This window comes from Eutrigla gurnardus (assembly GCF_963514095.1).
Source record: "Eutrigla gurnardus genome assembly, chromosome: 16".
NCBI classification, from domain to species: Eukaryota; Metazoa; Chordata; class Actinopteri; order Perciformes; family Triglidae; genus Eutrigla; species Eutrigla gurnardus.
Genome location: NC_139927.1, coordinates 8446100 through 8469068, shown reverse-complemented (window position 1 = coordinate 8469068; position 22969 = coordinate 8446100). Strand labels below are relative to the sequence as shown.

Genomic DNA, 22969 nt, shown 5'->3' with positions numbered 1-22969 from the left:
TGTTTGTTTGCCCACCTGCAGCATCCAAGGGCAAAGACGCCAAGACATGGGCAGACATTTTAAAAGGAGAAAGGGGGAGACAGTATGAAAGGGGCAGAGCATGAACAGAAAGAGTGCAATGCGTGGAGAATAAAAGCATCACAGTTGCATTGCGAGCTAGAGGTAGAGCCTCCCTCTCTTGGAAGTATTCCATCTACTGAAATTCCCTTTGACGTCAGTGCCGACATCTGAAGGTTAGGAGAGCAAACGGGGAGGGCAGCGAGGAGAACGTGGGACGATCTGGGTGGAAGGTAGATAATAGAAAGTACGGTGATGAAATGTGGAGCGTGTTGAAAGAGAGAGACAGATGGACAGAAAGAGACAGACGCCCTCCAACAGAGAGACACCTTTCCCTCTCAGCTTCCCTTCGCTCTGTGTGTGTTATGAACAAGCCTGCCCCTGCTGTGCATCATAAGTCATTACCAGACATAAAATCCACAGCAGTCAGTACAGTCTAATTAAACTCACAGATGGTACTTTTTTCCCCCTCTTTTTAATCTCCATGAACAAGTTCATTTAAAGATCAAATAGGACACAGTTTTAGCAAAGCCTTCTAATTGTTGACTCATTTCTGTCGAGTTCATTGCTGCTGATCTTTCTCCGAGTCTGTTTTGTGCATCGTACTTCAAGATCAACTGATTGATTGATTGGTTTAAATGCGGTTTGCCTGTAAAGCCCTTTATGTTCCCTGAGTAATTTTTCTAAATGCCTCAGGAGAAAATATGAACAGAAATTATCCTCGCCTTTTAACACGCCACTTCTCAGCTCAAACAGCCGCCGAGAGGTCAGATTGTTGGAGCCAGTAGGCTCTGAGATGACGGTGATGCTGGTTTCTCCTCATGCTGAATGTTTCACACTTGCGTATCTCCAGATCATTAGACAAAGCTGTGCAGTGAGAGGCTGTAAGGGTGATCTCAGATTGGAGTCTCCTGTGGGTGTATTAGACACACTTTTCAGTCATTGAGGGCAGCTTCGTAGACATAAATGACAGCTAAACATTTCCAGAATAGGAGCCTTGAGTTCAGTTATGGGAGCCACGGAGAAGCAGGAAGTCATATTTCCTCCACAGCAGCAGCCAGCGAGATGAAAGAGTGAGGATGTTAATAAATAATGTCATCATTGGTGGACCACCCGAGGCTAGTCATGACTAAGATGGAGTTATAGTGAAGGTTTAAACGCATGAGACCAAAGAAGGCCCGCTCTCAGTGCCCACACACACACAAACTTAGACACGGACATGTCTCCTTTAATAATAACAGATGTGCAGTACACAGATGTGTACCCGCATGTCAGCCAACTCAGTCTCTTAATTTTCACTGCAGACAAACTGCAAAGGGAGAAGTCCCCTCGGGAGGGAATGCTGCAGTGACACAGCAGTCCAGAGAGTGTTTTTGTGCAAGAATGTGGAAATGTTAGTGGTATCGAATCAAATTGATTTCAAACTCCTCGCCCTTCTCTCACTCACTGTCTGTACCTCTCTCCCCCCCCTCCCGCCTCGACTTCCCCTCCCCTACTCTTTCCCCTCCTTTCCCTCTTTTCTGCTTCCTCACCTGCATCGCTGCCGGCCAGCCGCTCCCCTTCTCCGCTGCAGGCGTCGGAGAAGGAGAAGGAAAGCCCGGTGGAGCTGACGGAGCGCTGCTTCAGGGAGCTGCTGGGACGAGCCGCCTATGGCAACATCAAGAATGCAGTCACGCCCGTGCTCATGTGAGACAAACCCACATACGCTTCTATCCTCCGTTTTTGTGATCCGCTATTTAAACCTCTGTTGTTTTTGAGGTAGTGTGACTAAACCTGGAAGAAAGATGCATGTTGCGATGCTATGTTGCGGCATTTTCTTTTCCTGTGCACTGATTGGCACGAAGGGCGCAACAAGGTCAATGCAAGGTTACTTAGTTGTTCCAGACTAGATGTGAGTGCATGATTTGCAGATGGGACATTTTGAATTGAAAATTGCTTGATTTATGTTGTTATGTTTATGTCTGCCTTGCAAGGTTGTAAATGATGACAGATATTGTTCTTTCCACACATTCCGACATTGTAGATTATCTGCTTTTTCACGTATTTATCATCTTCTCTGATCCTGTCATTTAACTTTGGATGTCTCTGAGCCTGGTCCTTTTGTGATCATTGTTTTCTTTTGTAGTCTCTTTATCCTTTTTGCTCTTCCTCTTGACTGTTTTAGTGAACGTGTTTCAGTCGTTCCTTGTATCTAGCCCTACATTTACTATTCCTTTTCAAATCCTTTTTTTTTGTCTGTTGTATATCCACCTGTTCCTCTCGGCTTCCTTCTCTGCATCTTATCCGACCTAGCAGGCTAACCATCAGTTTTTCTTTAAACGTTAAACCTAAAAGAGTTCTGCTGAATACTGTTTCCACCTCTGCTTGCAGGAGAACAGCTGGATAATAGCTTATAATTACACAGCCACATTTTAGTTCTGATCCGCTTTGATAACAAAATGAAAAGCCAACAAAAATACAAAATTCAGGGCCTCTATTTTGTACTTCAGATATGAGCTGTAACTCTATTTATCATTTTCTTGTGCATATATATTATATTTCTTTTGAACACTCATAATCTATCCATTTAAATTTTCCTCTTCAATTCAGGTCTCGTCCACCCATCACTTGCTTGGTTTCCGCCCATTACACAATTTAGATTCATTTCACACTTTCATCCTCTTCCTCTGTGTACTCAGTCGTAAGCATCTCGATCGTGTTTGATGGATGTTGTTTCTCCTGATCGTTTTCATCGATTGGGTTTTTCATTTTCCATCTTATATCAACATTCAACAAGGAGTTACACGCCTGCGTGTCTACAAATGCTTGAGTCTCTGATTGCGAGCTCTACACATTGCAGGACAAATTCCTGTTTGGTTGTGCGTCCATACATTTTTCCCACATGCTGTAAGTAGCAAATCAACACAAAATGGGTATGGAGCCTTGATGTCGAGGAAATAAATCTGCTCTCCAACCCTTGGTGCTCTCCATCACTACCATCACCGTATTATTGAATAATACTTAGTATCCTCCTTACCGCTCTCCCTCTGTCTGTGTTCACCCAGGCACTTAGATAACCACTCTCTATGGGAGGGGAAGACCTTTGCAGTGCGTTGCTTCAAAATCATCATGTACTCCATCCAGGTGAGTGATTCAGTGTTGTATGTAAGACCTCATCCTCACCCCCTTTTTTTCCCCTCATAAATCCAGGTCCTAATGGAATGGTCCTCCATCTGAAACGTGTGATTTATACAATACCATGTTCCATCTGTATGTTGACGTTTTTATAAGGTTTGTGAACACAAAGTTTTAATAGTGTTTCCAGCCAAAAATACTTTTAGAGATTCCATCTGGGCATTAATCCTTCACCCCACACAGCTGTAAATCATGTTGGACATGAATGAAAAACACAGGTCGGTGGCGTACTTCATCTCCAAAGGTTTCACTTTCAGAATCACCTTTTATTTGCCTAGTATGTATTCCCCTACAAGGAATAGACTCATCCATGAGACAATGTCTCACAATGTACTCAAAATATGGCTATGGATGAATATTTATGTACAGTACTTACATGTAAAAATGTCTATATACTCATACAGCGTATAGGATTTATATCGACTATGACAGATGATATGTACATAATTAATATTTGTGCATTCAAAAGTGTAAAATTCTAATCTGTAGTGGCAGCAGTGTGTATTGATGTTAGAGGGTTATTCACAGCGTATGACTGATTTAAGTGGTCGTCAGAGTGACGACCTGGGAAAGAAAATGTTTGCGTGCCTGGTTGTTTTGCTGTACCGCCATCTGTGGCGCCAAGCAGAGGGAAGTTCAAACAGGTTGTGTCAAGCGTGTGAAGGGTCTGCAGTGATGTTTACTGACTCAGGAGTTTAAGTCCTGAATGGAGGACAGGCTGGCACCAATAGTTTTCTCTGCGGTTCTGTCCGTCTGTCGCAGTCTGTTTCCACCCTGCTTGGTGACTGTTCCAAACCACACAGTGATGGATGCCAGTTGTTCAACCTTGCGTCTGCATACAGACTCATCACCCTCCTGGTGATTTCAGTAGTTTAACTGACTGGTGCACTCTTTTGGAGAGCACACATCCCTGCTGTTGAATGGGGTTTCACCCAGGCTCACCTGCTGCATCTGGTGTGTCAGGAAGTTTGGGTTTGACAAGTTGGGTCTGTTAAAGTGAGCTGAAGTCCACTAAAAGGATCCTTGCATATGTTCCTGCAGAGTTGAGGTGTTGCATGTGCAGCAGTGGTCCTGTGTTGTCCTTCAGGTGGTCCGACATCAGTCACTGTTGTCATTTGATCTTATGATGGATGGTTTCTTGTTGATCGGGCTGATTGTGGAGCATTTGACGCAGGAAGGTACTTCACACAGCTCCAGTGATCTGATTCATGTGAAGATGGGAGCCAGCTGGCCAGCACAGACTTTCAGGCAGGAAGAAGATATGGCATCTGGGCCTAGCCAGTTCCTTTCTCACTGAATAAAATACCCAGTAATACCCATTATCACTGGTGTTTGCCTTCAGTGGGAAAGGTTACAATCAGCAATCATTCCCACGACAAATGACTCAGTGGTAGTCAAGTGTATTTGTAGGCTCCAGCTCCAACATGCGATACTGTGTGACGCATGTTGAAGTGAATATATATAATAAATTAAATCTGCGGGGATTTGGACAATTATTACAATGCATTAATGTTCAAATCATAGAATTAAAATACTCTCCTCGAGCGCAAGACTCCAGTAAGACGGGAATCATTTTACCTTTCACCAACACTGGAGCACCTCAGGGCTGTTCTTCATGGCAGCGACTGTTTCCTACTTCACACAATGGTGCACTGAAAACTACAAGACAAGAATGTGAACCATCACCAACAAAAACCTACTTAACCAGATTCACACCAAAATCATCTGTGTTCCCAACACCCACGTCTATCAGGTATTCATTCATTCCTCGTCTCCTTCTCTTTTAGTCCCAGCACTCTCACCTGGTAATCCAGCAGCTTCTCGGTCACCTGGATGCTAACAGCAAGAATTCAGCCACAGTGCGAGCCGGAATAGTGGAAGTCTTGCTGGAGGCGGCCGCCATCGCAGCCAGCGGCTCTGTAGGTGAGATGACTGACACAGTACTGACACACATACATAGAGGCATTGCTGCACTATAGGCCCGAATGTCTAACTGCAGTGTTGAGCGGTCGGACTACGGACTAGGGCTGTGCGAGTTATTCAAACTGATCAAATCATATGCTATGGGACCATTACGGATGAAAGGATGTCTGTCAACGATCGTGACATTCTTTCTTTTTTCTCGAGTTTTTCATCAACATAAATATGTGTGTTGTTAATTGTAACGGTAGCTCTCTCTCATTCTCCTCACCCTCCTCATTCTGTCTTTCTCTCTCCCGGGTGTGTGTCCAGAGGCAATGAGTAATTACAACTCCAATAATTGTTTTGGGAGAGCCGTGGTGTCCACCAGGGGCATATTTGCAAGTCACACTGGTGTTCCTAGTTGTAAAAGTTACTAGCAATGTCGTAGCAAAACATGCTTAAATGCAATTAAATGGTGGCAGTCTGGAGCTCTGGTGATCTAATCTTTTGATGATTCGCTGTTTGTGTGTGCAGGTCCCACTGTGTTGGAGGTGTTCAACACCCTGCTGCGGCAGCTCCGTCTGAGCGTGGACTACGAGTTGACGGGCTCCTATGACGGCAGCACCAACATCGGCACCAAGATCATCAAAGCTCATGAGGAGAGGCAGCTGCAGGAGGCTGTCATCAGGACCATCGGTGAGTCTGTGGACAGTATGTGTGTGGAGTCTGTGGACAGTGTGTGTGTGTGCGTGTGTGTGTGTGTGTGTTTTGGTTTGTGTGTAAGCGATGGAGCGACTACAACTTAATTCCTGTTAGATAAATCACTTTACAAGAATGTACTAGTGTGTATGGGAACTTGATAAAAATGCATTTTTCTTGGTGGTGAAAAATAATAATAATGATTAAATAACTAAATCATATGCTCATTCAGCTGAATGAAGAGTGAGTCTGGAGCTCTGGTGTGTGGGTGGGAGGCTTTGCAAGACGGGATCAGTTGGTCTGCGGTGCTTATGTTGACCTCACTCGTGTCTGTATTTATGCCTGTGTGAGTATGTGGGTTTTGTACAGACTAGTCTTTATATTCTGTCATCCATCTGATGCTAATCTCTCTTTCCCTTTCAGGCTCATTCGCTAACACTCTTCCAACATACCAGAGGTCAGAGGTTATGCTCTTTATCATGGGAAAGATCCCCGTCCCCGGGATTCACCCGGCTCTGCCCTCCACAGGCTCTGGGTAAGCTACTCACAAATCTATCAAACGTGTTCGAGTCGTGCAGCATATGCAGGACACACATGCGTTTATGTAATTCTCTATCTCAACTTATTCTATCCTTCAGTCAATTGTGCTTAATGTATTTAATTTGTATTTTAATTTGTTTTCATCTCCAGACCTGAAGGTACCAGGATGATTCAGGTCATGTTGCTTAAGTCCTTGGTCCAGGTACGTTTTCAGCCTTGCATTATTATTTATTTCAAATGTACATGGTTTTGAAGCATTTGTATTCCCAGTGCATTTCTTTTTTTAAATATAATTTTCAGAAAGTATGTTATATAATGGTGCCTCAAGCTGTGTTTATCACAGATGAAACTAATTAAATGAAGTCAAGGTGTTCAGGTTCACTTCATTTCTCAAGAGTTGCAGTCAATCAAACTTTATCTCAGCTCTTGAGAAAGTAATTTCCCGCAAACCGTGTGTTTTGGTCTCAGAATTCTTCATCTGTTTCTGATTCTTCATTTCTGTGCATGTTTGCACAACTGTGCTACTTTACCCAACCCTACATATGTGTGCTTATGAAAGCAACCACTAATCCAGAAGAGTATCCCCGTTGCTCAACATGTAATTTGTATACATTTATAGTATACAAGTATCTTAAATCACGTATACAAAATCAGAATTGTCTTTGCTGTTTGGTCAATGGCCTCATCAGACTATCAAACAGTTACATGTACGTACATTCTGATATTGTGATGAGAATGATATGTAGCTGGCATGAAGTGTGATCATTATTCTCTCAGGTGACGGCTGGTTTCCAGACCACCAACATGCTGACAGCTCTGCCCAGCTCTTTCCTGGAGCCGCTGCTGTCCTTCTCCCTAACCGAAGATCCAGAGATCCGGCTGCTGGTGCTCCAGATCCTTCTCAGTCTCATCGACAGGCACGACAACACGCCCAAGTTCTCCGACATTAGGTGTGTTTGCAGGAACGTACTGGTCTTGCGTGTATATCGTGGGGTTCGATTTTCTCGTGCACTGGAGCAGTCCACAATTTGTGTTAATCACGGTGCCTGTTCTCTACGCAGCATCATCTCGGACATCTCCGTGCTCAAGCTCAAAGTTGACAAGTGCTCCAGACAGGACAACCTATTCATGAAAAAGGTATGTGCATTTTAAAGTTGGGCCGTGTATCTCATCTCATCAAATATGTCCCAGGACTTTGAGCATATCAGTATATACACTAGAGCACCCTCTCACCCTACTTGCAGCACGGCCAGCAGCTGTACCGACACATCTACTTGGGCTGTAAGGAGCAGAGCAGCGGGCGACAGCACTACGAGTCCCTCTTCACTCTGTTGGGTCTTCTCAGCGTGGAGCTCGCCAACGAAGAGGTGGTGGTGGACCTCATTCGCCTGGCAGTCGCCTTGCAGGTACTGATATATAATGCCTTACGTTTGACTTGTTTATTTATTTAGTCAGGAAATTGTGGCAATTTGTACTCCCAAAATGATTTCCCAACACTGTACTACAATGATTGCTGTCATAATTTATTTTGTGAGTGTGTCCCAAGCCTCTGCTGTGGCTGCAAGCGCTTAATGAATTTCAGCTAATGTTCTTTCTATGAAAGCATCATCCCTAAAACGATTCAACCACTCTTATATCGATAGAGGCTCCAAATGTATTTTTAAACATCAGTGGGGAGACTAACCGTGGATAAATCTTATAAATACCAATATATAAGTCAAGATTAAGAGGCTGGAACAGTCCTCGGTGTTGTATTTGAAGAATATATTTTATTTAAATGATGGTGAATTTGCATGCTTGAATTATTCAGGCAGGGTGTTTTGCATTTCAGGGATCCTTGCTGATGTGTTTTTGTTTCCTGTGCAGGACCTGGCTCTGTCCACTGATGAGGCTATGCCTGTTTATAACCGCTGCGCTGTTCATGCCCTCGCCGCCGCCTACCTCAACCTCATTTGCCAGCTCACCATCGTCCCAGCCTTCTGCCAGCATATACACGAGGTCTGCATCTGTGCTTCCTTGTGTATACAGTATAAGTGTGTGTCTGTGTGTGCAGAATACCAAGAACCTATTTTTTAATAACCTGCCTTTATGCTCTGCCCTTCAGGTAATTGAGGTGAGACAGAAAGAAACCCCTTACTTTTTGCCTGAGGATGTCTTCATTGATAATCCCAAGTATGTACCAGCCTCAAGTCTCCTTCCTCCGAAAATATACCAACGTTACATTTCATAGAGATCACACTCCCTCTTTCTCCCTAGGCTGCCTTCTGCACTGGAGAAGGTGGAAGGGGATGTTTTGTTCCTACAGTCGAAGATCACTGAGGTCCTTGGAGGTAGTGGTTACAACACAGACAGACTGGCTACGCCTTATATTCCCCAGTATACTGGTAAGGAGCTCAACCAATACGTCTCTTTTTTAATAATATAACACTGAGTTCAAAACGTCGGCTGGGGCAAAGAAGAGGGATTCTTAAAATGATAAATCTGCTCCTCTCCCCAAGTAGATATGAATGTTTATCGACTCGCCGGCGTGTTACAACCTAGTATTTGTGCTTTATTGATTCCTGTTTGGAAATGCAGAGCTGAATTACTCCCAGGAGCGAGCAGGTATTGAGTGTTTCATTGAAGGACACTTCATCAGGGCAGATCCTGTTCCAACTCGGAGGCTTGAGCCAGAATCATCGAATTGAAAGACCAGCTTTCTCTAATCAACTGATTGACAACCTATGGCCGCCGTTTCACCTTTTGTATTAGTTTGTCAGACCATCAAAACGTCTGTGTTATCCTGTTTGGGTTTACTCAGTTTTAACATATACATTAAATGCATCAAAGTTTAATTTGACACATTCATTCGTTATGAGTTTTCCACTAAAAAGAAAGAAAAACACCTGCACTCTCTCTCCAGATGAGGACCGTCTGTCGAAGAGGAAGAGCATCGGAGAGACCATTTCACTGCAGGTGGAGGTGGAGTCCCGAAACAGTCCAGAAAAAGAGGAGGTACGGGCAAAAAGCATCTAGAAAGGAACTCTTCCCAGGACTATTCCATTACCTTATTAGTGCTTCATCATACTTTTTTCCTGCTCTGTTCCACAGAGGACACCAGCAGAGGAGATCACATTTGAAACCCTAAAAAATGCCATCGGTATGTACACATGCTTTTAAATGTTTAAATTGTGAACAGATGAAACTACCGCTTCTCTACAGGACCGTTGTAGAAACAGTAACATTCATGATGCCGCCATCCAGGAGAATGTGTTCCTCAAGCTTGAGGAATGTGCATCAACAGTGACATCATATATCAGCAAATGTGTTGCTTGATGCGGTGATCACAAAGATCAGTCAGGTGACACAGAAGCATACAGCATCGCCAAAGCAAGACTGGTAGCTGGCATCAAATAGGAAAAGCAGGGGGACTGCTGAGAGCACCAACAACAGTAGAGATATTTGGCAGGCGATCCAGAATATCACAAGCTACAAACACCTGAACACCTTTTTACTCGCTCTAGTCTCCTTAATGAATCAGCTGTCAAGCCTCTCCTGCCTTCAGAGGAACAGACGATTGTCATTACCCGCAGCAGATGTGAGAAAACCCCCCTAATGAGAGTGAATATGAGTAAAGCTGCCGGGCCTGATGACATCCCCGCTCCTGTACTAAGAAGATGTGCCAACCAGCGAACTGATGTCATCACTTTTCAACATATCACCGTCACAGGAGAGCGTTCCCGCCGGCTTCAAGACGGCCATCGTCATCCCTGTGCCTAAAAAGTCTGCAGTGTCCAGTCTGCATGACTCACACATTCTAATGAAGTGTGTTTTTAGAAACGGGTCCTACAGCGCACCAAAAGCAACATCCCACCCAGCCTGGACCTTCACCAGTTTACAGAAGATGCTGCCTCCACTGTCCTCTAGTCAGCCCTCACACATCTTAAATTACAACACATACTTTAGACGAAACCGCTAAGTTTACAAACTGAGTTTTATACTTATGTACTTCCCTCTGCACCTGGTTATTAGACTTTCTCACAGACCCCACACAGTTCTGATTGACAGCCACACCTCCTCCACGAGCCAGGAGGGCTCTACAGCGAGTGATTAAAACCTCCCAGAACATCATGATGATCTACGGAGGATTATTCCTAGAAGAGGTGCCTGTGGAGATCCCAAAAGATTTTTAAAGACTGAATACCCTAAATACCTGTTCAGACCCTCAGGCTGGCAAGATCCCTAATTTCATCATCCATCCTGCACCATGTAATACGGTTTTTGTGTTTTCTGACAAGGACCTTAAATCACCCTTGTAACTTACCGTGTACATTGATTATAGATTAAGCTAATCAATTGCGGCGTCAAATTGCAATGAATGTTGTAGCCCTATATTTACCAGCAGCAACTTTACTGTGCTGAATGCACTTATGCTTAAATAATCTAACATTATAATATACATTATTATTAAATGGATAACTCTGCATAACGAGTGCTTTTCAATATTTTGATGCTTAAGGTAACAAAAAAATGTAGTTATTAGAAACTATTGCCACATCGTCACTTTCAAAATACATTATACTGCAGCATAGTGCGTTATTGAAATGTAAATGTTCTTGTCTCCCTCTAGTGGACAGTGTGGGTATGGAGGAGCAGGAGCGGGAGCGGAGAAGGCAAGTGGTGGAGAAGTTCCAGAAGGCCCCCTTCGAGGAGATAGCTGCCCACTGTGGTGCCAGGGTACAACAAAAACACTTTCTTTTCATCCATATTGTTTCTTTCAAACGGTTTTCTCTTGTCTCAGCTTGGTACTATTGTCTTATATGATATGTTTTGTCCCGTCTAGGCCACATTGCTGCAGAGCAAACTAAATCAGATCTTTGAGATTACAATCAGGTAAGAGATCCAATGAAAATGGTGTTTGCTAATGATTATCGATTGACTTAGGATGATGCTGACGGTTTCCTCTTCCCATTCAGACCCCCGCCCAGCCCATCTGGAACCATCTCTTCGGGTTACGGCCAAAGCCAGAGTCGATCCGTACCCATCTATGAGATGAAGTTTCCTGACCTCTGTGTGTACTAGACAGCGAAGTTACAGAACTATTTAGCATTTGAGGACAGGAAAGGGATTTGGCAAGGGGCAAACGATCCTCAATGAAAAGGCGCCTTGATCATGGAATCCAACAACTACAGGAGATGAGGGGAATACCATCGTTTTTTTTTTTTTAACTTAGTTGTCTGCCCTGAGATTGCAGAAAAAACAACCCGACTAATGTCAATAAATGCAGCAGTAAAACAAACTTTTATTTAATTTACTCAGTTTTCTTTTAGATGTCTGAAACTCCACTGGTTGGATTTTCAAATTAGAAATGGCCAAGAACTGTGAGGGAAAATCTGAAAGTTATTCCACGGGCTTGAGAATGAATTGACTCGTCGCATGCCCTGTAACTGGATGTTTTTTGATAAGACTGCAATTATTGGACGTCCTTTTGTCCCTTAAAGGGCGCCATACCTTGATCACAAAATTAGACCGACCTTATTATATTTTGTTTTCTTAATTGTTGATTTTATGATTGTATTTTTGTGTAAATTTGAAAGAATTACCCTGAGATATTATAGGAAGATAGTCCTTCCCATCTCTCATGTTATTACCTAGCTCTTGAACATCTGTCTTCAGTGTTTGATGCTTTGCTATTTTTTGTTTTGCCTTTTTAGTGTCGGCCAAAAGTGCATTTTTCTTTCATGACGGGCATTTAATTCCAGCATCTAGTTTTTATTTGCTTTTAATTGTTACCGGTATGTTGTTTTTAGCCCTGGTTTGAATGAACGATAACTGTCAATTCGTGTGCTATCCTCCCAAAGTGAGTGTGCCTTACGGGTGACTCGAGTTAAAGCACACCACACGCTGCGCCACAGTCATGACCACACTTAACTCCTGAAGTGTTAACTGTGATGTGTACCAGAACAAACACTAGAAGATGATTACGGATCCTTTATTTTTCTCCTTTCCATATAAATGTGTATATACAGAGAAATATATAAATCTTTAAGCTGATGTACAGAGTAGGGATGTTTTTGTGTGTGTCTGTATATATATGCTGTATATCGGGTCTAATTCTGGACTGCCACTGCACTGATTGTGTCTGTAGATAGGTGAAGAAAGCTACTTAGTTAGTATTCAGATGCGTTTGTTCGATTCTTTGATAGACAACCAGCAACACGTGAAATTACGAAGGTGTATTGACAAGGGTCCGAACAGCCCACAGTAGAAATCTGAATCATCTCGAGGCCAGTAGAACGTGTCCTGCTAAAGAATTAATGAACTAAAAATAATGAACTTTATTATTTGCCACAGAATAACTTCCAACACTAGAATCCTGACGTTTCTCATTGCCATTACATTCTCAGTCCTGCTGGTTTGCACTCTGTTTTTTCCGCCATACCGCTGCTGCAGCCTCAAAGTAGTGCACCCGTCTCACTCAGCAAGATTTAAATGAGTCTGAAAGCCATTTTGTGTACACACAGGTATGAAAAACGAAGTATATTGGCAATAATTTTGCCACTAGCCTGGCTAACGCAGCCCAACTGTTGGTAGCAGATCTTTTTTTTGTGTTAAAATGATCCCATCTGTTGTTGTTGTGGTGCTGTGATGGTCAGTTTTGTGATGTTGTAAGAGACCGACCCTCCTGCTCCCGCGCTTCTGTGAGTCAACCGCGATGCAGCCGCCTCCTTTTAATGGTAACCCCAGTCTGGTTCGTCCCCGTTCGTCATGTATCACAGAGACCAGACGGGTGTTTTTTTTGTTTTTTTTTCTTCAATGTTGTGTCCTCTGTGTGTATATTCATGTCCAAACATGCCAGTGTATCAGCTGTGTTCATGTTTACCCTTTCTGTCAGTGCAGGTGTGTGTGTGTGTGTGTGTGTGAATGAGTGAGTCTATTTGTTCGTGTGTCTATACGAACATTCATGACGCATGTCTTTGTCATCATCACCCAAGACCAAACTTTTCAAACACAGTTTACAGTCTTTGTCCAGTGACTCTTTCCATCACGTTGAGGAAGAACTTAACCTTCCAGTGACACCTTGTATAATTGTCTTTTTCAGCATCGTGCAACTTCACAGTGACGACCTGTAAATCTACCAGTGTGCTCGTTTTTGTCATTGCATAGCGTAATGTAATATTAACAGACGGTAATCTAATCTTACTTTTTGTCATTACATGTCTATAGATCTGTTTACAAAGTAGTGCTGTAGGTCAAATTTATTCATTCTGTGAACTTTGCACTTTAAAAACTGGATTACCTAGTGACAAAGGCAGCTTTTACATGGAGGAATTGCCTTATGAGTGTCATACAGGACTTTGCATGCTCGTGATGTCGTTGGTTGTACAATAAATTTGTCTGTAACCAGTAATTGCCGGATCTGTTTCTGATTGGTATCGGGGGAAGCCTGATGAAGTGGAACGTTGTCCTCTAATGTGATCTGCCTGAAATCACAGGAAACTGCAGAGCGTTGTCATGCGGCATATGAAAATAATCTTTGAACCTCGAGGGTTCATTCAGTTGCAGTAAATTTCCCCCTAATTTAAGTTTGTCTTTGACGTACAAAAAATACTTTTCTAATCGTAGTTCAACTTTCAGGCACACAAAACACCTCAAACAGATACCAAATTTGGGGTCCATGAGAAATTCCTAATCAAACTATTCATATACAGGACTGTCTCAGAAAATTAGAATATTGTGATAAAGTTCTTTACTTTCTGTAATGCAATTAAAAAAACAAAAATGTCATACATTCTGGATTCATTACACATCAACTGAACTATTTCAAGCCTTTTATTATTTGAATATTGCTGATTTTGGCTTACAGCTTAAGAAAACTCAAAAATCCTATCTCAAAAAATTAGAATACTTCCTCAGACCAAGTAAAAAAATAATTTTATAACAGCAAAACTAAATCAAATATTTGAAAATGTCCATTGATGCACTCAGTACTTGGTTGGGAATCCTTTTGCACGGATTACTGCATCAATCCGGCGTGGCATGGAGGCAATCAGCCTGTGGCATTGCTGAGGTGTTATTGATGCCCAGGATGCTTCGATAGCGGCCTTCAGCTCATTTGCATTTGTAGGTCTGGTGTCTTTCATCTTCTTCTTAACTATACCCCACAAATTCTCGATGGGGTTCAGGTCAGGGGAATTAGCAGGCCAATCAAGGACAGTGATGCCATGGTCAGTGCACCAGTTACTGGTGGTTTTGGCACTGTGGGCAGGTGCCAGATCATGCTGGAAAATGAAATCCTCATCTCCATAGAGCTTTTCAGCAGATGGAAGCATGTAGTGCTCTAAAATCTCTTGGTACACAGTTGCATTTACTCTGGACTTGATGAAACACAGTGGACCAACACCAGCAGCTGACATGGCTCCCCAAACCATTGCTGACTGTGGGAACTTCACACTGGATTTCAAGCAACTTGGATTTTGCTCCTCTCCAGCCTTTCTCCAGACTCTGGCGCCTTGACTTCCAAATGAAATGCAAAACTTGCTTTCGTCTGAAAAGAGGACTTTGGACCACTCTGCAACTGTCCAGTGCTTCTTTTCCATAGCCCAAGTCAGACGCTTCTTCCGTTGTCTTGAGTTCAGAAGTGGCTTGACCATGGGAATACGGCTATTGTAGCCCATTTCCCGGACACGTCTGTGAACTGTGGCTTTTGATACCTGGACTCCAGCTTCAGCCCACTGTCTTTGAAGCTCCCCCAAATTCTGGAAGCGGCTCTTCTTCACAATTTTGTTAAGGCTGCGGTCATCTCTCTTGGTTGTGCAGCGTTTCCGGCCACATTTTTCCCTTCCAACAGACTTTTTGTGGATATGCTTTGAAACTGCACTCTGTGAACAGCCTGCTCTTTGAGAAATTTCTTTTTGTGTCTTACCCTCCTGATGGAGGGTATCAATGATGGTCCTCTGGACAGCAGTCAGATCAGCAGTCTTCCCCATACTTGTGATTTAGTTTACTGAACCAAGCTGAGTGTTTTTAAGGCTCAGGAAACCCTCGCAGGTGTTTCGAGTTAATTAGATGATTCAGGTGATTAGTTGAATAGCCTACTTGTATACTTTTTCATGATATTCTAATATTTTGAGATAGGATTTTTGAGTTTTCTTAAGCTGTAAGCCAAATTCAGCAATATTAAAATAATAAAAGGCTTGAAATAGTTCAGTTGATGTGTAATGAATCCAGAATGTATGACATTTTTGTTTTTTTAATTGCATTACAGAAAGTAAAGAACTTTATCACAATATTCTAATTTTCTGAGACAGTCCTGTATGTAGGCCCTCTAAAGGTAAGTATTGTCATCTACATCTAGTGGCTAACAGGTGTAAAATAGTTATCCTCATAGTTCATGTTATGAAATCAGTCAATTACCAGTAATTTTTTTGCCACAAACAGAATAATCTTTAATAGTACATGAATTTACAACCAAAAAAAAAAAAGATACCACTTTGTAAATAAACTAAATAACATTTAAAATACTTTCATTTACACCCACCTCCTACAAGAAAAAAACACCCTAAAGAAAGCTCTCATTTCAGACCGAGTAGGTCAAGGCATCCTGTGGGTGCATTATTGTTTAATTCAACAGCTTTTGTTTCTTAGTTAAGGTTTTAATGAGACAAATCTTTGGCCCAGAAAAGACACTGAACAACATGCTAATGATAGTGACAACGTTGTGTAATTCAAAATTCAGACCTATGGGTACTAACATGCAATGGCTATTACATTCTTTCAACTACCTGGCCCTCCCCCTCCACTCCATGCTCCATTCAGCCCATTATCCTCTGCACATCCTTGACTATAATGTTCCTGAAAAGGTTGGCCAGCTTCCCCCGAGTTTTCCTTGCCCGCTGTTTCGTAAGGCTGCCATTACGTTTAGTAGCCGGTGGGCTCCCCCACCTGAAGTGATTCATTCGATATCCCGCTTCTTTTCTCTCCTGTAGGCTCAACGGCGCACGTGACTTAGACTTCGCTCTTGGAAATCCCTGGTTTTGAGTTCCTCCGTTCAGCTCCACCTTCGCTTGGTCCTCGTTACTGCTAAGATCCCTGCGAACATGAGGGAAGAAGCTGCCTCCAGGAGAGCTCCCTTCCTCCAGGGAAGAGGCAAAGACCTTTACAGGCCGACGTTTACGGCCAGAGGGTTTGCCCCATCGGAAGTGCTCCATTGAATAGGAGCGTCGCAGGTCGTTGTGGGCGTTCAGGTCCGACTCTGATATTTTCTTTTCAAACAGCAGGGTGGCCAGAATGATGGTGAATAAGAGGTCATCGTCATTATTCACCTTCAAGCCCAATGCACTGAGCTGTGGGAATTCCGTGTGGATCACAGACATGCAGAGGCGGAAACAGTCCTGTGTGGGAGGAATCAAAGGAACATCAATATGCGGATGACACTCACATTTACATATCAGAATTACCAATTAAATACTACCTGCATGCATGCATTGAGACCACCAATGTGCAAAACTTACTGACTTTCCCTTATCCTGCAGGTTACTTTCATTATTGATTAATCTGCCTATGAAAAATGACATATTGTGTACAAGTAATAGTCCAACAAATATTGAGTTTACTCTCACGTAGGAGAAAAGCAGCAAATCTTCTGTTGATTTATTAATCGACTGTTTGTCTCAATTGTTAATCGCTAGAAAATGGTTCGATTCCAAGACGTAGCACTCATTCCATGCAACACGATCGAGCCTGCAGACTTTTAAAAGGGTTTTTATCATAATGCATTGATGCTTCCGTTCTACCGACTCTAAACATGACTGAAATAAGACGTCCCAGTCATCTCTTTTGGCGGGCTGCCTCAGAACATGATTCGACAAGTCCGATTTTGGCTACCCACTTGAGGCTCATGAGTAAATAACAAAGTTGTACTTTTTTTATAGCTTTTATAGAAATAAAGTTGTGATATATGCTATGTAGCATTGTGATAACGACAGTTTGACGTACCATTATCCTTCCCTTGTTGCTGAGGTCGTTGCAGATGGAACTGTCCCAGCACGCTGATCCCAACCCGGGGACACACACGGAGGCCATCACCACCACTAACAACCAAGACAGACACACCATCTTCAACCTGCCGTGGAGGACGGAAACACAAGCGAGACGAGGTATTAAATATGATCTAATATGATTGTCTCAACAGGCTCATGTAGTCGTTCTTAAACAGAAATAAATCGGCCAATAAGTGTCTCTTGCACTTGTATAACACTTCCTTCGTTCCATTCGTAACTTTGCGTGTTTCAACACCGTCTTTGAGATAATTGGGGGATTTGTTATTTGTAGCTTTGTGTGTCAGAGACACAGATAAGAACTGCGAGCTCAAATAACATTCATCAACATTCCTTTGACAGCATCACATGTATTTTAACAGATGGCTTTGTTTATCAGTTGCATGTGAATCTCGTTTCAAAGGTGGTCGATAATGAAAGCCTTTGGAAGTGTGATTTAGTTGGGTCGCGTATGGAAAAGGAGGAGGATTGCGTCTGCTCGTCTAATTGTTTCGGGGTGAGCGAGGCAGGGTGTGTGTGGTTTTCTTTATTAATTTCATTGAGATTTACTGTTATGATAATAACATGATTAAATAGTCATCAAACATCCACATCAAAGTAGTGACAAAATACTTCTTGTGCGCACCATGGACCATGAAAGAAGTAAGAAAACGATTATCTCTCTGTATTGGGGCTTATTTTACAACTTGAAAATCAACCAACCACCTGCTCAGAGCCACCAGTTGTATAAAAAAATGTAATATGTAACATCAAATCAAACTGCTAAAACACTGCTATCTTCGAATAATCACTCATGTGTGGGTTTATAGTTTTACATTAGCCATCTGTGTGTGTGCGTTGAGACATTTTTCTGGCTGGCTTCACGGTTCAACATGTGGTGTGGATATGCGAGTTGATTTCTCATTTCTACTTTGAAAGGAATCCAATAAGAAAACTATAATATGCAAATAGACCATAGATTATTGCCGAGCCACTTGGCCCAGACCTGCTCTTCCGTTTTATGGACAGCTAATGCCCTACAGTGACTTACTATCGCTGCTCAAGTATCAAGATGTGTAAGAAAAAAGGTACAGGCTGGGGCTTGACACTCATACTCGTATCAGTAGATATATCTGCTGCAATACATAAGGGAACCTTTTTTTGTATTATCTTTTAAAGTAAAGTTCTGTCCATATCTTACACATTGCAGCTTTAACTTGTAGGTCAAGATCAAACCCGATGTTTGATGGTTTCACACCCATGTAGTCCGGCTTCATTTGTTCTCCAACAGACATATCAGACTACTATGAAGTAACTGCATCGCTGTCTCGCTTAGTTACTCCGTTTCCAGTTTCCAGCCACTTGTCTGCCATTCTCTACCCATTCAGATGCCCTCTCCCAACTTTCCCTGTCACCTGACTGCCACGTCCACCTGCTCACCCGATTCCACTCTCCATCATCAGCCCTACACTGCGTAACCGTGTTATATAACCTAAATGTTTACCTAATTTACTTTCCAACCACCTTGAACTGTAATCCTGAAACCATGTTCCTCATTCTCCATCATCTGCCACTTCTGTTTGGAGCTGCCACTCATACCAGTAAGCTTTTGTTTTTTGGAGTAAAATAACAATATAGTTAAATAAAAATGAATCTTCTCGTCTTGGCCAGCTGCAGCTTCACATTCAAATCGTTATAATAGTGACAAACGATGATGGCCTTTCTTTAAAGAGACAGTGTGTAGGAATTACTCATCTAGTGGTGAAATAGTATTTTGCATTGAAACGAATAGTGCTCTCTGTTGTATACTAAGAAGCTATGACAACATCGTCCAACACTTCACCGAGTATTCTTTTTCAGGTCATGAGGTTTCAAACAAACATGTGTGAGCATGTATAAGTACCGGAATTGACTCCTCGAAAAAGATGGTGATTTATGTTGTCATGTTTATATTGGTTTATTTTTGGTAGCCTTCCATTACTATGTCGTAGCCTATATCATCAGCCAACAGCTAGACACACAACAAACACAAATGAATGTTACTAAATGTTGCTCTACAACACTGCCTGTAAAAGGTAAGAGCTCGTGTCTGGGACGTCCACCACGGCGGATGAAAAACTCTGTAAAAGTCGCTCGCGGGGAGCTCCAGGGGGGACAGCGGGGCTAGCTAGCTCTGAAAATGTCCCTCCTCAGTGGTTATAGTCTTCAAAATGGTGGAACGACATGGAAGCCCCCTCAGGACTCCAATGTAAATACAAATAACAATTTCTTTGCTTACGAGGAGAACTCAGATTATTGTCAGAGGTGATTATATACCCTTTTTATGAATGAAGATAATTAATTTGAGCTAATAAATTACTTTAAACTTTACACACTGTCCCTTTAAATGCAACCACAGGAGACACAGTGTGTTTGTCCCTGGGGTTTAACAGACATCATTCATCAAACATGCATCATAAGCATAAGACCTTGTTTTCTTACTGAGCAAAAAGGCAACGAATCTACAGTACCGTTGTCTTGGTGATTACTTGTGTTATGACACGCGTTAAATCAAATCATGGGTCAGTCATGCATGATGGAAAGAGGGAGCTTCCTCTTATGAAAACAACGTGAGTTTGGTTTGGCTGTATTTGTTGTTTGCTCGGGGACTGTTGTCATAAGTATCCCAGCTTTAACCCATAGCATGCAAATTAAGAAGCGAGCCCAGTCTGATCTGCTGACGACGTGGAAACATTGCGGTGCTGAAAAATGGAAACGCCAGTGCTGATAACGATTCGTGTATTGGCTCGTGGCGGAGAGCACCTGTGTATAATTCATTTCACAGGACATGCCATTTATCTTTAGCATCATTTTGGCGAGTGATAATTCCGCTCCTAATGTGCTATTTGGACTATGTTGTATTGTTCCACTAACAAATTAAGCCAGAAATAATGAGGGCTGTGGTCAAAGGAATTGCCCAAAGCAAATATTAAAGTGTAAGTTGGCCCCCCAGATCTGAGTCTACGTCCACCCACTAATGAAAATTGAAAAAGTGTACACATGGCTGTGATGAAACAATGCCCACTTCAGTGTGATGAAAGCCTCGACAAATACAATATGGCACTGAGTTTGATGAATTTACTGTTGTCATAAAAGAGACAAGAATTACACCCCCGTCCCTCCTCACCCCCCTCTGCTGGGAGACTACTTTGCTGGGAGGAGAGCTGGTGCCAGGAGACGGATCGTACTAGTCCCTCCTCCCGCCGTTTGTCTCCTAGCAGCAGCAGGCCGGCGCGGCAGCTAGCCGCCAGTCGGCTGTTCCGCTAATTCTCTGTAATCCGTGTAATGTTAGCATGAAAAAACGTGGCGAAATTAGCATGCTAACGTTGGCCAGCTAACTAGCAAGCCGCTAAATTCTTTTTTTAAAGTTAGTTTATCATCCCTCTAAAGATTTAGATTTTTTTTTTATTTCAAACGTGTCAAAATTAATACAGAAAACAAAATATTACACAACTAGAAGGAGATGTATGAAAAGTGTGAAGAAGTATAATTTTTCCATAATTCATATCCTCAGTCATACCTATATTTTATAATTATTATTATAATTTTTTTGTTTTGACAAGTATCTTGCAATATACAATTTAAAACAAACATGTTGCTGGAGAGATCAGCTATTTTCTATAGCTTAAAAAAAACATGTTTGAGTGTGCAGTTAGTATTTAATAGCCCTGCAGAAGGTTTGGCTTTATTAAAAAGTCAAACATAAGTTTTATGCCCAGTTTCCTACTGCAGTTATTTTTATACAGTCCCTAAACTATTTTCAAATGATCTCTGAATTTAATATAGTAACTGGAAAAAGCTGAGGGGGGAATAACCCGAAAAGCAAAACGAAAACTCCCCTCATAACTGTTGCAGCTGGTAGTGATTTGGTAATTACATCAGTGAATGGGCTTTATTTCCTCAGCCGTACTGCCCTTATTAAGATTAATACAGAAAGCTACAGACAAATACTGAAAGGTCAGTGAGGTGAAACGACGCTTTGTGAGATAAGTTGCCAGCAAACGTTTCCGATTTGCCAGTTCAAGGACGCTAATCGATGCACATAGACGCAGATACATGTGAGGAAACGTCTATTGTGGGAGGCTGCATTCATACGGGCCACACACAGCTCAATAGCAATATGTTATAGTGATGACGTGCAGATTAATTCTTTCAATTGATGACAGCACAATGATTCTCATTTTTTTTTTAAGTTTGTTTATTATTACTACTTCTCGCCCGATTGTCTCTTTTCCAATGTTTAACCATTTAGAAATATAATCTTAGGGGGTTCATTTCGTAGAAGCTAGATATCAGAAAAAAATGAACTAAATTATATTTTATACTACTTTAAAACATGTTTTTTTTTAAAAACATTTTTCTTCCATTGGCAACTTGCTTCTTGTTTCTCCCTCCCTTCTCTATTCTAAGGAGCGACTCCTTGGTGGGCCATCGTCATTTTAACTCTCCACACTTTCTACAGGATGACTCACTCAGCTCTCCACAGACATACTCTGATAAAAGAAGCCTGAGAGCGACGATCAAAATAGATTTAAACCTTATGTCTTAATAATTTATGGAGTTATTATTAGTGTTTCGCCCGTTAAGTTAGTTTAGAGTTTGTGGAGCTTCTTGATAATGAAGAGCAGTTAAAACATCACAACTATGCCCATTGTTTGCAACGCCGAGGTGTAACTATGACACATGAATCCACTTTGATTAGAATTTGCAAACTCAACTGCACATGTCAGACGATCTTAAATCAGCGAGAGTGGGTAAATCAGTGCAACAGCGCTTATTCGTTCAGTAAAATAAGCTTACAACAAGCAAAATGTTGATCCATGCAAAAACAAAAGAATCCACAAACAAGGTCAGGACATTTCTTTCTTTTTGTTTTTTTTTACCTTTTCTGAAAGCGTTCCTTTCTTCTCCTCTTGTTTTTCCACCCTGCGTTTGTCCACAGATCTTTCAGTGGCGTCTCTTAACTGTGATCCCTCTCCTCCTCCTCGTCTTCTGCCTTCTCTCTGCTCTGTGGTGAAATGCTCAGTAGGAGGGTGTGCTGCTTCCTCAGAGGAGGACAGCTCTTTTTATAGATGCATGGAGTGTGGAGCTTGGAGTCTCAAGGCCCCGAGGGGTCATTAAGGTAAGGGGTTTCCTGCTCCTTTCTGGATGGGAAGGAGTGTGTATTTGTGTGTATGGTAAGGTACAAAGGCCATGCACACTTTTTTTTCAACACTTTTTTATCAATAGCCCCTTTTTTCACTACCTTTTCGTTGCATTATTATCACTCTTTTAGAGAGACAGAATGGATTTCAGAGTCGTGCCCTCTCTGTGTGCATCAACATGTTGTCTATATGCACGTCTTTAAAAGCGTCATGTAAATGTGCATGACGAGCAAAATAAACTCCACTCTCAGTTCACATGGTGTTTTGGCATATTTTAGTACGCTCGCTGTAATCGTATTTCTGGCGCTTATTTAATACGTCACACCGACGCCGATGTGCAAGAAGTCACGCCCTTTTGGTTCTGCAATGCTGGGATGCTTGTGTAAATGGAGACAC

At 42.2% G+C, this 22969-nt stretch overlaps 2 protein-coding genes across 4 annotated transcripts in view; one reads left to right on the top strand and one right to left on the bottom strand.

Annotated features, from left to right (window-relative positions):
* LOC311027107 (protein EFR3 homolog B) overlaps positions 1-13765 on the top strand; it is a 31215-nt gene extending 17450 nt beyond the window's left edge. For all 3 annotated transcript variants that reach the window (XM_084030932.1, XM_084030931.1, XM_084030933.1), the window contains exons 7-23: positions 1609-1743; positions 3102-3180; positions 5019-5154; positions 5668-5829; positions 6256-6367; positions 6523-6574; positions 7150-7322; positions 7434-7509; positions 7617-7778; positions 8239-8370; positions 8477-8544; positions 8629-8756; positions 9275-9366; positions 9463-9511; positions 10982-11088; positions 11195-11244; positions 11328-13765. In XM_084030932.1, coding sequence (XP_083887058.1) covers positions 1609-1743; positions 3102-3180; positions 5019-5154; positions 5668-5829; positions 6256-6367; positions 6523-6574; positions 7150-7322; positions 7434-7509; positions 7617-7778; positions 8239-8370; positions 8477-8544; positions 8629-8756; positions 9275-9366; positions 9463-9511; positions 10982-11088; positions 11195-11244; positions 11328-11433 — 1819 coding nt within the window. In that variant the 3' untranslated portion in view covers positions 11434-13765. The remainder of the gene's footprint in view (positions 1-1608; positions 1744-3101; positions 3181-5018; positions 5155-5667; positions 5830-6255; positions 6368-6522; positions 6575-7149; positions 7323-7433; positions 7510-7616; positions 7779-8238; positions 8371-8476; positions 8545-8628; positions 8757-9274; positions 9367-9462; positions 9512-10981; positions 11089-11194; positions 11245-11327) is intronic.
* Positions 13766-15787: 2022 nt separating this feature from the next.
* On the bottom strand, positions 15788-22449 carry LOC311027102 (pro-opiomelanocortin-like). Its single transcript, XM_084030925.1, has 3 exons — positions 22313-22449; positions 17350-17476; positions 15788-16745 (listed from the first exon to the last, which is right to left on the bottom strand). The coding sequence occupies exons 2-3, from the start codon at positions 17467-17469 to the stop codon at positions 16167-16169; spliced, it is 699 nt and encodes a 232-aa protein (XP_083887051.1). The 5' UTR covers positions 17470-17476; positions 22313-22449; the 3' UTR covers positions 15788-16166.
* Between the last annotated feature and the right edge of the window lie 520 nt (positions 22450-22969).